This window comes from Botryllus schlosseri, unplaced genomic scaffold, assembly GCF_051294905.1.
Source record: "Botryllus schlosseri isolate E-star unplaced genomic scaffold, Bs_hap1 Bs17a, whole genome shotgun sequence".
Classification (NCBI taxonomy): Eukaryota; Metazoa; Chordata; class Ascidiacea; order Stolidobranchia; family Styelidae; genus Botryllus; species Botryllus schlosseri.
The window spans coordinates 1,555,441-1,571,421 of record NW_027648626.1 but is presented as its reverse complement, the minus strand read 5'-3'; the positions used below and the strand labels follow the sequence as shown (position 1 = coordinate 1,571,421).

Below are 15,981 nucleotides of genomic sequence, written 5' to 3'. Positions count from 1 at the left end.
ATCTCTAATTTAGGGGCTTGCTGTAATATTCATTGGTGGGCTGAGATTATGGGTAGTGTGGAACCCTGCTATGATGCACTGGTTCTTGGTGTATCTATTTTTTCAATGCCGCCAATGCGGAATACTACTCCAGTTGATAAGCATTAGAATTATAGCTACACAATTTTCCCAACTTTTATTCTCAGAGGAAATTGGATTAGAATTATAATAAGAGCATAAACACTTCCCCTTAATTAGGTGAGGATTAGATTACCGCAGGGCCGGCCAACCCGTGGCCCGCGAGAAGGTTTTGAGTGGCCCGCGAGGTAATTTCCGAAATTTCTAATATCATCAAAAACGGATTGCACAGATTGTGAACTTGCAAGGCCAACCAAATATCTGATTAGTCTGGCCGCAACACTTGAGATGTGATGACTAAACTATCAGTTTCGACTCATTGACAGATCCATCAACCATTAATATATTGGTATATCTTCGTACACTACAATAAAGCAGAATAATTTGCGATAGATTTATCAAAGGTAAAAATTTTCTACAAGCTTAGCGCAATATGTTGTCACTCGATTTCTTGTTCCTAATATTGTTGCATTTTTGTGAAAATTGAAGAACACCCAATGACCAAGTATCAGATTGAGTCGAACTATATTAGCGATCATGAGACAAAGTGTCGTTCAACATATGCGACCTTGCGTTTGCGCTCGCAGTAAGACCGTCCACTAGACCTAGGCACGAAATGATTGACGCATGTTGGTCGCAGCTTTCGATATCGATATGTCCATGCGCTGAATAGCCCAGTCCTCGCAAACTTAGCTCAGGGATACACAGCAGGCCCGGAATATAGTCAAGTGACAATATTATTGACCTATGAACTTCCAAAAATTTTCGCGCTTCGCGCGGATAGTGGCCCGCGCAAAAGTTCGTCAATCGAATGTGGCCCTTTGGCTGAAAAGGTTGGCCAGCTCTGGATTACCGGTACCGCCATTTTGCTAAAATTTTGTCCTTATTAGGGGGGTAGAAACGAACCCCCCCCATTTCAAGTGTTGCGTGCTGCCAATTCGTGAGAATCGACTGCGCAGCGGCACGAGACCTCCCACTGATACTGTTATTCATTTGAATGTGAAATCTGGTCATTGATAAATTTGCACACGACGTCACCACAGGCTTGAACATCCCATCAGCAATAAGGCCACAATCAAAGTGTCGAGTCTCTGCCTGCTTGCTGCACCTGCCGTTGTGCACAGTCGATTGCCACCATTGACAACACTTGAAATAATGGTGTGGGGGGGAGGCTGAACCTTCGAACCGCCGGGATACGCACCTGCTAGTCAAGTAGCATAATGGAATAGTCTCTTGAGGCAGACTTGACCGACTAGAACTAGATGATTCCAGTTGTCCAATTACAGATTAATTGGAGCGAAATGCGGCTGATCTAATTCTAATCTAACTTTGGAAATGTTTCTGTGCCCTTATTTTAATTCTAATCCAATTCCGTTTGCGAATCAGATTTGGACAATATGGTGTAACTATAATTGTCGTTGTTATTTTAATGCTAGTCAAGTAAAGTAGTTGGCAGCTATTCCCTGGTATACAGCCGTTTGCTGTTCGAGTATTTGCAATGAGACCCTTCCCTAGGGTTCTCCCGCTGCAGTAGAAAGACCGGCAAGTAGTTTATTACAACTCATTCGCATATAGTTGTGACACTTTTCGTGTCTTGAATGCTTTGTATTGAGTGATTTCTATCCACAGTTCTAACAAAGTCACAAATTCTGTTATATTCATGGTCTTTGCCATATGCACATCATGTCATATTAAGTAATCTGTAATGTTTGCATCAAGGTATTCCGAATATGCTAGCATTTTGAAGGATTATTTCATGTTTGCTGGAATTAATTTCTCGGTAAATATTTCAGGAAGAAAATGCAAAGAAACTGAATATCTTGTCTCAACGTTTCACTCGAGATGGCAAAGATACTTGGTAAAGGCGTTCATCATCATCAATCCGACTCGTCTACCTGTATGAAGTTGAAGATGTTACCAGCGTGAGGAATTGTTGTCTGCAAGTGTGCATATGTGTAGTGTGCAGCGGGTATTGCCTCGTTTTCACTCTCATCGACCAACTTTCTTTATTTTGATTGATTAATGATATTGTCAATGACTGTGTGGTGTTAGAGTTAGCTTTCTGCTGTTTTCAGTTTTTTTTTTATGTTGATATTTTTATGCTAATATAAGTTTCGGAAACGAAAAATCAATCTTGTAAGTTGGTGCGTCTAGTTAGATCCTGGTGATGGTAGGGGTAGCTGAGGCAGAAGCGCACTGCCCAGGTATGTCTTGCCAGTGCCAGATAAATTCGTTCCAACTTTCTCCCTCCACTGGCCCGGGAATGATGTACCAGACGGTCACTGACCAGTGAGTGAACGTCGGGGGGATTCAACACCTCCAGTCCGAGTAAACAGTGTAGGGGATAGGTCAGGGACTTTTGATCGTACGTCCGTGGGCTATATGTAAACCATCAAATGTTTGCTAGGTTACAACAAAGTAGAATATTTTGCGGTAGATTTATCAAAAGTAAAATTTCACTTCACGCTTCGCGCGATATGTTGTCACTCGATTTCTTGCTTTTAATATTGGTTACCCGCCCGAATATCAACAAAACGCCTACTTTACCATATTGAGTCTAACTGTATTCGCAACTAAGGGTGGGTTTCAAATAGTCGACTTAGGCCCGTCGTCGGGCTTAAGCTACACCCCTCAGGCTGAAGTCGGTTTCAAATCTGTAGGCCCATTTACATGACGGTTTATGTCAGCTTCGAAGCTGACTCGTCGATCCGACTCTCTCGTATTCGATGAAGAGAGAAAGGCAAACTGCTTCAAGTCGACTCGAGCCTCAAGCTGTCGGGTAATGTGGTTTACGATCGGCTTGAGTATCCGGCCATCGGCGTCGGGCGACTTTCGTTCGACGGCGCTGGTTTTTGCCGCGCGGGCTCTTGGCATCGTAATTCATGTTTTTCATCTCTTGTTGGGAAATTTGGCAAACATGGCGAGGAAAGGTGGGGTTACTTTGTAAGTGCTCGCTTGTTTACGGTGGAATACATGCGTGCGCTTTGTTAAGACAGATATCCAAGCCAGCTAGGGGGTAGGCTGAAGTCAACAGTGCTGGTAACTGTTGTGCTGTTTGTTGAAGGATACTGGCCGTTCTTCTGATGTATAGCTTGGCAAATCAGATTAGATCATTTTATATTGATGTCAGGCAGTTTGGAGCAATGTTTATATCACAAACGTGACAAGTTGGTATCATATACCGTTATAGTGGGATTTACAGTGGAATGCTGCAGGGGTCTTCGTATACTGAACGGATTTCAATTCAAATGGATAGCCAGAGCCCTGAGGCACACAGGACACATCAGCACTTCTTCCATAACCGCACCATATAGTATCAAGCAATGTTCCCCATGACCACCATAACCCGCGTTCGCTGGCTCCAATCGATTCGGTTACGAATATGATATGACTATGGTTATGAGACACGGGAAGTGATATTTGGGGTAAGGCGTAAAGGTGCCTAGCGTTGGACTTGCGAATCCTGCCCATTTTGGCAAAGAAAGGTCAGCGATAAGAATCCGCTACGGGTAATGATGCTGATCAGTGGTCATGGGGAACATCAGTTAATATAGTGCATGTATCGAAGAAGCCCCAAGATGAGATTTTAGGTTGCGGCAGATCAACAGATCCTCTATTGATAGCCTACGTGCTACGTCAACTCATCATTATAGTTTTCTCGACTGGTTACGTCTTTTAACTTAGGCACGTTGACGTTTTGACAGTTTGGCTTTGCTGTGGTTATAGCCAAAAAGTGAACACATGACGCATCACCAGAAAATGGAAAATATGTATCATGCTCATTTTGTTGAGCCTAATCAATGTTGCACCACTTGCACGCAACTGTGATTGATTGCAGGGTTCCCCTCAATATCCATTTTCGCTCCACCCCTATCAGCATTGTCATAAATATGTTTAACTGCTACTTTCTAGAATAGTGCCGACTACAGGGAACTTTGATCAATATGTGTCTATTCAACCAGCATTGTATTGATATTCCGTTCACTGCACGCGCACCGAATTTCAGCATGTACTGGATAAAGATCCAGAAGTTTCGGAAAGAAAAATGACATGACTTTGCATGAAGTTGTTAGTGAATTGCTATAGATGTGAAGCAATGTTCCCTCTAATTTTTGACGAGTCTGTGCGTACACTCAAGAACTCACTACGCAGACCCTTGGAAAACAGTGCGTAACGACTAAAAAAGGGTCATGACTTCAGATTTTCTGTGTGCATAAACCGTGTCAGCACTGCGCATTTGCGCATGTATGCAGCTTAAAGGGGCCATTGATGTGAAGTGATATATGCCAATAATATTCAAAGTGCAGTACATGATAACGCTTCAGTAATCCAAATGTTTTGAGATATATGTCAATTCAACATTGATTTTCACAGATTTGCTACCCAGTCATAGTATCGACATAGCAGCAATAATCAGTCCATGTAAAAATTATTATATAGCTGTGCAATGTGCCACCAGAGTGAGCTGCAGGCTGTGAAACAAATGATAGCACCATTCTTTTGGAACACAGAGAAAATCAAACGAGCAGTGATGTGCCAAGCCATCAAATAGGTATTCATCTATCTATCCGTATATGTGAGTGTGAATGCGCATACCAATATCCAGTTCCTTTTATATTAAGGTTTTTCTGAAAGCACTTTGCTCGAGCTTTATCCAGTTTCTCGCACCATGATACCAACACTGGGCTGTAAGTATGTCATTTCCATTCATATTTATACCATGCTTGATAAGTTGTTTTGTGATAGATGCTGACCCATCTGATGTGCCAACTTATGGAGTAGCAGTTGGGAGCTGCATCTGCTAGTTGTTTGGGCAACATTTCCAACCAGATCAAGGTAAGTTTGCATTCATTACTAGGCCATCAATTGTCTGTTTGTTATCTCATTATTATTGCTATTAATTATTATCTCATTATTATTGCTATTAACATTCGTATAGTTTGCTGATGCTATGTATTACAATAGACTATTGAGTTTTGTATAGATAGCAACAGTATAAAATTTAAAAAATTCGTTCGAAATTTATCAGTTATATCTCTACCAACAGCTCACCGAAGTCCAGGCCCGAAGTCAACTATGAACCAGCGAAGATTTGAAAATCAGTGATAAAGCAGAAGAGAATGAAACAAGTTGAGCATGGTCTCAACGTTAATAATTATAGAAGATGCTGAACAACATTAATTTGACGCTAGCCGAATCTAGAGTCAAAAAATGTCTTTTGTACATTTGATTCAATTTTGTTCAGCCGTTCATGTTCGCCTGCTCCAGTTTTCCAAGCCCCTTGCAATAACTTCGCTATCTTGTGTCCAAATTTATGAACTTGAACTTACTTGAAGCCATAATGCACATTTTACCTCATTTTAACGTGTCACAAGAAATAAAGCACGAGTATGTTTTGGAATGTAATCAAATGTATTGCAAAAATCTCTAGATCATGCGTTGTCGTGCAGATTTCTCTGTAGGAGTCGATACTGTGGGAGTGCGGTCAACGCTTCCAGTTGCAGTATGTCATCAAAGTCAGCTCCATCTGCCTTGTCAACATTGCTATGATTGTAAAGGCAGAAGCAGGCTATTGTCATATCGATATTCTGAGGTTCTTCCTTGAATATAGCCAATGCGCGAGATATTTTCTTCAACACAAAGCACTGCGCTCTGCCAGTGGGTAACGATATGCATGAAAACAATAGTGACTTTTTTCGGTCAAAGTTCTTGGGCATAATAGTGGCGTGAGTAATAAGTCCTCAGTGGATATTCAGCATCTCCAAGAGCATAATCTTCATCAATTAATATGCCAAAATGCTGGGCAGTTGTGTCTTCAAAAATCGGTATCACAGCCGCACTATTTCTTCGAATACTTTGCGATAACGTGCTGATCATTTGCCAGATACTTCCTCGGGGTTCCGTTCTGATCATCCGTCCGTAAATTTCAACAACTCAAGCAATTCCGTATTCCTTCACTGCATCGCTACCATACTATACGACATCAGCAAGCAACTCAAAACAATAACAACTGGCCTCGGTTCCGTGTTGAACTCGCTACAGCGACGAAGTAGACAGTAATTACTCGCAACTAACGGACTTGGCCGAGCGCGGCGCCAAATTGACATTTGAAACCGAATTAAGACCGCCGACGTCTGGCGTCTTGAGCAAGTCAATCACTGGCCTTAAGCCAGGTCTAAATTAAGACAACTTTTTGAAACCCACCCTAAGAGAGTAAAGTGCTGTCCAATATGCGACCTTGCGTTTACGCTCGCAGAAACAGAAAGACCGTCGACGATGAAACCTGTATACAAAATGAATGACGCGTATTGGCAAAAGTTTTTGATATCGATATGTTCAGGCACCCGAATAGTCAGTAGTCACGTCCTTGCAAACTGAGCCCAGCGATATACAGCCGACCCGCAACAATATTATTGACATAGCTCATTTCTAAACTGAAAAAATAGGAAAAATTATACAATTGAATAGTATATTAATATTGAATGATGATGATGGTGATGGTGATGACGACTCAAGTCACGGTGAGATATTTAATGACTTTTAACAATCCTCCAGACAACAAATGTCAAACGTGGCATATGTCATATCGAACATGGTATGTTTATGATATGTCACTTCGCAACCGTCCGACGGCAATGTTACGTTTTCACCCTGATCACGATATGATAGGTAAACGCAGTTTGGACATTGTTACCAGGCAAATAGCACGGAATTCGCACAAATGCCCCACCGATTACGCATCTGAGAATTTTATACCCATCAAATAAAATGCATGACGATTTAGATATCAAATCGTCAGAACTCAGCTCTTATGTGTAGCCGAGCTGCCATTTGTCGGTATTGTGTAAGGAGGCTTATCATGCCCGTTTTATGTGGATTGTAGATGCGTGTCACGTAACTTGACTTACTTTATGTGAAGCATTGTTCGCCATAACACAGAATTTCGCGTTAATTTTGTCTTCAGTACTCTGCTACATCAAGCGCTCAACCACATATACTAGAATGGTCATAGTCGTAGTGATGAAACGGAAAATAGAACTGTGACAAATGATCAACGATAAAGTTGCACAATTGATACAGTGTGAACAAACAACTGGCGGCGCAGTGTTCAATAATATATTCTATAGCGACGCAGTGTCATCTCAGTTGTTCTATTAGGCAAGAGGGATATAGTTAGGCTTACCATATTTCGGAAATGAAAAAAGAGGACACTTTTTCAGAAATTTCAGTCAAGCATAACTGGAGAAGAATTCTCAAAAACAGGTAAATTTCACCCGCTTCATGATCGGTTGACTAAAAAAAAAAAAAAAAAAAAAAAAAAAAAAGGTCTTCACTTCCACTCAGAGCTCAAAAACACGTTTTTCACTCCACATTACCAGGTGGATGACTAAAAAAAAAAAAAAAGGTCTTCTTTTCGCTCAGAGCTGAAATCACCACTTTTCCTTCCGAAATACCCGCCGGAGCTTCACTTCTGCGCTAATTTGCGGCATATCACTCGCAATTTCCTCTAAATCTGACCTAAATTTTCAAAAAAGAGGACAAAATCTCAAAAAAGAGGACAAAAGGGCGTCCTCCGAGGACACTTTCAAAAAAGTCAAAAAAGAGGACAAATCCTCTTAAAAGAGGACGTATGGTAAGCCTAGATATAGTGAACTTGATCGCAAAGAGAGAATACGATGATAAACTTGAACAAGAATACCCCAACACAAAACGATGTCAATATCGGTTTCTAGACAAGTCGGCAACGTCTGTCTCCGCGGGGACGCTATGCATCAATGACACACTCGCCCCCTTCCAGGCCGTATGTAATAATACTTTATTGCATCAAACCGGCAAACAAAAGTGAACTTGAAGAGCTTCTTGGAGGTACAGAACTTCAATATACAATTAAATAGTATATTCATATTGAAATGAACCCGAATATTTTCGGCTGACACTCATTACGAGGGCGAGCTTCTGTCCCAGCGTGAGTCCGCCAAACCACTATTGTACCGCCGATACGTAGATGATACATTTGTTATTTTCAGGAATGAATCGGAGTGTGACCAATTTCTCATTCGCTTAAACTCGCTTCACCCGGCCTTGCAATTCACAATAGAAAAAGAACGCAATAACTCATTATCATTTCTGGACGTATTAGTTGAAAAGCGCAATACCAACAAATTTGAAACGTCTGTTTTCAGAAAACCGACATTCACAGGCCAATACCTTCGCTGGAATTCATTTAGTCCTCGGCGCAGAAAAATTAACCTCATAGGCACACTCGTGCATAGAGCGTTGATGATATGTTCGGGTAACAAACTGAGTTTAGAACTTGACTACATCCGAAAAATCTTACTTGATAATGGTTACCCTGAACACGTCATCAGCCGCGGCATGGAGAGGAAATTAACGCAATTCAACGCAGAAAAACGAACAGAGCCCACCGCACGAACAATAAAAGATGTTTATATCCATCTACCTTGGATTGGCCCCATTTCCACCCGCTTTGAAAAACAATTGATTTCTGCTGTCGGTAAATGTTACGATACAGTCAAAACCAATGTGATTTTTACAACAACACAACTGCTCCCTTCAACACGCAAAGACGTGCTTCCTGCACTTCAACAAAGTAATGTAGTGTGCGAATATAGGTGCCACTGTGATTGTGGCTACGTGGGAAGAACGTCAAGACGTCTGCAGGACCGCATAAACCAACATGTCCCCAGATTTATCAGAACACGTGCGTCACGCGATGTGAAAAGCTCACCCTTAACTCATCCACTTAAGATTGATGCTGATCGATCAAAGGCAATTAATTCTGCCATCGGCAAACATTTGTTGGATAATCCGATTTGTGCGAATAATTATCGAGACGACCGATTTCGAATCGTAGGTCGAGGCCGTTCACAATTCCATTTGTGTGCCTTGGAATCAACTTTTATCAAAATACACCAACCAAAACTCTGTCAACAAAAGGAGTTCGTGTATCACCTAAAAATAGTACATTGAACGCTCTCTCTTTCATGCTGGTGACGTCATATTTTGTGATACGATTGTTGATATACAATGTTCTTTCCAATTCTCTACTAGTTGCTGACGATTACCCCTGACGAGTGTCAGCCGAAAATATTCGGGTTCATTTCAATATGAATATACTATTTAAAAGTGAACTTATTGCAAGTTTCGTAAACTGCCAATGCGATCCATTAGCCGCCGTTATAACGTAGCGTCAATTATGGATATTTGACACCGTATAAAATTAAGCTGCAGTATGCGAATTGCGATTTTTTTCGGCTAAAATAGTTTATCCCAGTATTGAATTATAAATGATAAGGTTCCTGCCTCATCGGAAGCGGCAAATCTGTATGATTACAGGGGACGCATCGTAATTTACGATGCGTGTTGTGTTCGATGTATTCCAAGGAGGATTGCTATCGCGTAAGTTTTGAAACTGGAACTGGCCATTTTCGGATTCAGTGCCCCAAAATTAGCCTAAATCAATTGTCAAAACCCAAACCTGAAATTTTGTGTAGACCAGTGTTATAAACTAATTGATGAAATGCTTCTGCGCTTTTATGTTAATTCTGAACTAATTACTGACGGTGCGAAACGAACAAAGCTTGGTGTACAGACAATGGCCGTTGTCTGTGCTTATGAGAATGACGTCTGATTTGATATAAACTGAACTGGTACCAATTTTCAAGTTTTCCTGAATGTAATTCTGTGCAGCTATCATTTTAATTCTAATCTAATTTGGAAAAACAGTGTAACTATAACTATATTTCTAATCAAATTAAAAAAAAAAACTGTGTAGCCATAATTTTTATTATAATCTAATTCGGAAAAGCTAAAAATTTTCTAGTTGTCTAACGCTGATTGTGACGTGTGTTGAGCACTGGAAATGACACAGAATATGGACATTAGTTATTAAGGAGAAATCGTATAAATAAGAACAGTCATAGTTTATAGTTGCGTTTTCAACAATGAGTTTTCGTGGAAATTTTAAACCTAGTACGACCCAAAGTGGCCCATGAACTGGTACTGAACACCGAAACAATGATGACAAATCTAAAATACGAAGAAACGTGGCAAGATGGCGCAGTGATATAATCCACAGCTGCAACACCAATGGGTCGCTGGCTCGAGTCCGACTATAGATTACTAACCTACGGATAGATACGCAAGTCCCGTCGTTACGCTCCGGCAAGCAGTTACGCTTATTGCTGAGCAATCTAAATGCAGCAGAATTGGTGGTGTTATAACTTGCGACCCGAGGGCTGAAATTTAATGAAACTGGTCTTCATCGAGAGCTACTAACGCACTGATTCTGAGATTAGAAATTAAAATCTTGTCAGGGAAATGGAACCACGTTAAAACAGCCCTCAAAGTCTGAAAATTGGCATTGTTCTGAGCAATCGCTTGACTAAATTGGCCATTGTTATGTTCATCGTATTGCGGTGGTGCCATTGTTGGAACAATGCCGATTTTCATATTCTGGGAGCTGTTTTGAGGTGGTTCCATATCCCCTACAAGATTATAATTTGTATTTTCGGAATCAGTGCGGCAGTAGCTCTCGATTAAGACCAGTTTCATTACATTTCAGCCCTCGTGTCGCCAGCTATAACTCCACCAATTATGCTGCTTTTAGATTGCTCCGCAACAAGTGCTTGCCGGCAGGGCATGGTATGGTATGGTATGGAACGAGAATTTTCCATACTCCATACTTGCCTTACTCTCTCCATACCATACTTGCAATTTTCCATACCATACCAACATTGTTCCATACCATACTTGATGCATATTCCATACTTTCAAATACTTCAATATCATAAGTATATAGTGCAGGGGTTCTCAACTTCCCTCGTATAACGGGCCGCATTTTCACTCTAAAAGACGCTGCGGGCCGCAGAACATTATCACCATGTATTTGTAGGCTACTATTAAATTTATGCCTATTTATCAGTCTTATTCGGGCATTTGGTACATTTCTATGTATTCTAAAGCTTTAATGGAGAGCGTTCGTAAGTTTGCAGTTGCTTTTTTTGTGAGAATATGCAGTTGCTGTTTTTTGTGAGAATATTGATCATCAAGTGGCGCAAGTAAATCCCTTCATGGAGCGTACATTCCATCCGTTGCCATGTCGGTATAGTATGCACCCTTCAAACCCTTCCACCACCAGAGAACCAAACTCTCTGTGTCAATGCGTGAGCGAGCAATTACAAAATTACGGTGACTTTTTCGTTACTGAGGTCATTATCACTTTGAGCTCTCAGTGATATGAGAAGAATTGAGACATTAGGGGTCATTTCTGAGCAAATCAATCGACTCTTCTCATTTCCTTCCATGGCAGGAGCCCTACACCAAAAGTTACAGAAGTCAGCTTTGTCAAATTGATGCCCTGGTCCCCTTCCCACGTTTGCCCCGTCAGCATTTCCTCTGGAAATATGCCCATGCCCACTCTGATAAAAATCACCTGGATAATTAGCTATGCAATGTGTGTGCATTGTGTGCATCGCTGGATTGGTCCAATGCTAGGCTAAAGTAGTCTACGCGGCAACGTGTTACTGAACATGCGATAAAAGATTGACTGAGATCGCTGTTACTCTTCTGGTGAGTGTTGAATCAGACAACTGTAGCTTCGAAATTTGTCAGGTGATGTAGGACTTGCTGCTAAGTTCCGGAAACAGCGAATATTCGCACAGTGCGTTAAAGTTTTATTGAAGTCATACCTTCTCTAGCAGATTCTTGGGTTTAGCGATATTCCTAGCAGTTTTGAACAATGCGTCCGTCACGTCGTCGGCAATTTTAAAAATGATTCGAAATATGGATTGCTGGGCTTGAAACCAAGTTAGCAACGTTTGATATGTATAACTCCAGATGAAACTATCGTGCTATCATTTCAAGCTTCTAGGCTTTGTTACAACAACCGTTCTTCGATAAATGTGACACATCGGTCTTCCATAACAATACAGGGCCAGCAGTGATTACATCCAAAGATGCCGCGGGCCGCAAAAGAATCGTCTGCGGGCCGCATGCGGCCCGCGGGCCGCGGGTTGAGAACCCCTGATATAGTGCCTTTTCTAGCACCTATGTTATTGATATTTCGGATGTCGTTATTGCTTAAGCTAGCCATGATGCGAATCTAATTCCTGGTGATAGTTTTACAGAATCTGTTTTGGTTAGGTTTAGTTCACGGTGCTGAGTTGCCATGTACGCGTCTACTCTGCAGCTTCCGCGAGCAAAATGAGACAGTCAGCAGATTGTAATGTAGGACAGTCCATAAAATGGACGGGTAACATACGGCCCGCGGGCCAGATGCGGCCCGCGACGAGATTTTGTCCGGCTCGCGGACAGTTTCCCGTCTTGCATGATAATGTGGCACGCGGCCTCAGTCTGCTGAGATTCCCCACTACTTGCCTAAACGTCAAATTTTAGTGAGAGTGTAGCTTACGCGTAAGTTAGTCGAAGCGAGAATAAGACTTGCAGTATCGGCATTTACGATGTACTCAACCCTAATGAATAGAAATCTTGGTAAAATTTGGGTGCCGAGCTTATCAAACGCTTTAAAATCTTAATTAAGGATTGCACCGTGATTTAGTTGATCAGAGAGAAGCAGTATGACAATGCTGTTCTCAAATCCACATTGTATTGTCATTATCGGCGAGAAATGGCTCTGAAGTGACATATTGCTGTCGATAAAAGACATTCATTAAATACGCTTTATCCCTTGTACATATGCACGAATTATGTATCCATATGCGTCAGTTGGTGGTTGGACAACTTGGACGCGCGTGTGTTGTACTTATCCACTTTTGATACCGAGGTAAAGAAGTCATTGATATTTTTGGGGCAGTGACCGCAGAATTGAGACTTCAGTAGAAATAGCACGATAGATCTCCACTCAATTACAAGCAGATGTAGTAATTTCCATGAAGTATGATCACGACAACGCGACAGCTTTTACGGTGTCCTGTGCATTTTTACTGTCGCATGATGTCTCCAACTAATTAATTTGACAAACTATGCGAAGTACAGCATCAATTATATTCAAATATCTAAAAATGTTAATTTTTCGTGCCAGGCGTGGTAAATAGTAGTAAATCAAATTTTTACGATGCATTTGGAATGTCAGTCTGTAAGGTCCCGTTACATAAGGTCTACTTGGAAATACATTTAATTCCACTAGTATTGGTTCTGCGGCCCGCGGCGCCATCAAAAAGTAGGAAATTGGCCCAGGAGCATATTTGAGTTTGAGACCTCTGCTCTAGCCTGTGTGATATTGTAATGTGCTTCCTGCTAACCATCGAACGAAAAAGTATGTTGCGGGTTGCGTGGGCGGCGAGTCTGCTGTCGGGTTGTAGCTGTTTAAGTTGGGGTTATTTATTGCTTCCTTTGAATACATACGTCTTAAATTATAGATGTATCGAGTCCGAATACTACTGATGGATAGCGACTAACGAATATACTTAATTCGCAGTAGCTGGATCGATCGGTACTGCGTTAGCATAGCCGTTATAAGGTATACTTGTCAGCCCAGTGATTCTTCAGACTCAGAATTCCCTCCTATATATTGGTCAAATAAATATGAGTCTCTGAATATTTGAAACAATCGCGCTTGAATCTTAGTAATTTAGAACTTGAATCATAGCGACTTCCGACTTGACACAATTTTAACAGTATGATAGTTTGATAAATGAGGAGTTGAGAATTAGATGAAATATCTACACTTGGAATTGGTTTATCTTGCCGGTAGTGCAATAACGGTGCATTTTCAACGCTTCAAGCTCGGCATAAACTTGGATATTTTATTGCTTGTTTTTACAGTGAGCTGAAGTAATCGTTACACACTGGATTGTTACTTGCTCACATATTCTGAGTCTTCATCGCTACCCGAAGGATCATTATTTATTCGTGCTAATTTTGTGTTGAAGCAGTTGCTCGGAAGAGTCCTCATAAGATGTGTGGTGGTGTTAAAAGCCATGGATGTGATGTATGTGCCAAGGAATTCGTGCAAAAGGGCAACCTTAAGAGACACATGGCTATTCATGCTGGCGTGAAAAAACATAAATGTGATGTTTGTGGGAAGAAATTCCTGCGAAAGGGTGCTCTCAATTATCACATAGCTATTCATCGTGGTATCAAAAGCCATGAATGTGAGGTTTGTGGGAAGGCATTCGTGCGAAAAGGTGACCTCGAGACTCACATTGCTATTCATGTTGGCGTCAAAAGTCATGAATGTGATGTTTGTGATAAGAAATTTCTGCGAAAGGGTGGCCTCAAGAATCACATAGCTATTCATGGTGGTATCAAAAGCCGTGAATGTTATGTTTGTGGGAAGGAATTCGTGCGAAAAGGTGACCTCGAGACTCACTTTGCTATTCATGTTGGCGTCAAAAGTCATAAATGTGATGTATGTGGGAAGTACTTCAGGAAAAGCGGAAATCTCGAAAGACACTTGACTGACCATGCTGGCGTCAAAAGCCATGAATGTGATGTTTGTGGCAAGAAATTCGGGACAAATGGCCAGGTCATGGAGCACATGGCTATTCATGCTGGCGTCAAAAGTTATAAATGTGATGTATGTGGGAAGTACTTCAGGAGAAGAGGAGATCTCAATAGGCACTTGGCTATTCATGCGGGCGTCAAGAGCCATAAATGTGATGTTTGTGGGAAGAAATTTCTGCGAAAGGGTGACCTCAAGAATCACATAGCTCTTCATGGTGGTATCAAAAGCCATGAATGTGAGGTTTGTGGGAAGGAATTCGTGCGAAAAGATGACCTCGAGACTCACTTTGCTATTCATGTTGGCGTCAAAAGTCATAAATGTGATGTTTGTGGGAAGAAATTTCTCCGAAAGGGTGACCTCAAGAATCACATAGCTATTCATGGTGGTATCAAAAGCCATGAATGTTATGTTTGTGGGAAGGAATTCGTGCGAAAAGGTGACCTCGAGACTCACTTTGCTATTCATGTTGGCGTCAAAAGTCATAAATGTGATGTTTGTGGGAAGAAATTTCAGCGAAAGGGTGACCTCAAGAATCACATTGCTATTCATGCTGGCGCCAAAAGTTATAAATGTGATGTATGTGCAAAGGAATTCGTGCAAAAGCCGAACCTCGTGAGACACATTACTATTCATGTTAGTAAGAAAAGTCATAAATGAATCCACGGGTGCATGCAAAATCGAGGAAATGAAACGAATAATATTCAATCAATTTTGCGTCGATGTAAAGCGAAGGATTTTAAGTACCATAATAAGCACCTTCAATTGTTTCAATAATTGTGTGTAAAAGGTGATTTCGTTTGTTTGCAAGAATTCAGCGGAAACATGCGAACGTTCTTTACTGGTCAGTAAAGAAGTACTTCTACTTTACGAAGTACTCAAGAAGTTTTCTCATTTTCTTTGTGACTTACTTACTTTTCGTTGTGGCTCCTTATTAAATATATGAGGAGCCAATCAGTTTCCATGAAAATCTTGTTCAATATAACTTGTGTAGCTGTTGTGTGGTCGATGTACGCAATTTCAACCTTCTTGTCTGCACGGACCCCTCCAGTTTAACCAGTAGTTCAAATTAACCTCAAATATGCGGTAATGGTCCGCTTTCTTATGCAAAAGTTAGCTAGTTACCACCAGTGTTGGGACGACTCAAGTCATGATTTGACTAATACTGAGTCAACGCCTTCAGATGACTTGGCGTTTCAAAAATGTATATTGACATTGCAAGATTTTCCGGTCTATTTCAAGTCATCAAAATATCAGTGTTGCATATCGTTTTAAACCTTTTCGACGTCCTGGACCGGTAAAACTTCAAAACAAATGCAGCGGATCGGTAGACCTTGAAGAAATTAAAATTCACCCTGCATTTGTGGTTCTACATTCTT

At 41.2% G+C, this 15,981-nt stretch overlaps 1 protein-coding gene and 1 long non-coding RNA gene across 2 annotated transcripts; both read left to right on the top strand.

The window, feature by feature from the left end:
• Positions 1–3,528: 3,528 nt before the first annotated feature.
• LOC145459690 (uncharacterized) lies at positions 3,529–6,069 on the top strand. Its single transcript, XR_013921539.1, has 4 exons — positions 3,529–4,669; positions 4,740–4,805; positions 4,864–4,953; positions 5,165–6,069. It is a non-coding gene; the product is annotated as an uncharacterized LOC145459690 (long non-coding RNA).
• Positions 6,070–13,641: 7,572 nt separating this feature from the next.
• Positions 13,642–15,587, top strand: LOC145459746 (uncharacterized). Its single transcript, XM_080338297.1, has one exon. It carries the CDS (start codon positions 14,057–14,059, stop codon positions 15,260–15,262), a length of 1,206 nt encoding a protein of 401 aa, XP_080194423.1. The 5' UTR covers positions 13,642–14,056; the 3' UTR covers positions 15,263–15,587.
• The last annotated feature ends 394 nt before the right edge of the window (positions 15,588–15,981 follow it).

Coding starts and splice junctions, on each gene's coding strand:
- LOC145459746 (XM_080338297.1), top strand. CDS start 14,057: ATGTGTGGTGGTGTTAAAAGCCATGGATGTGATGTATGTGCCAAGGAA.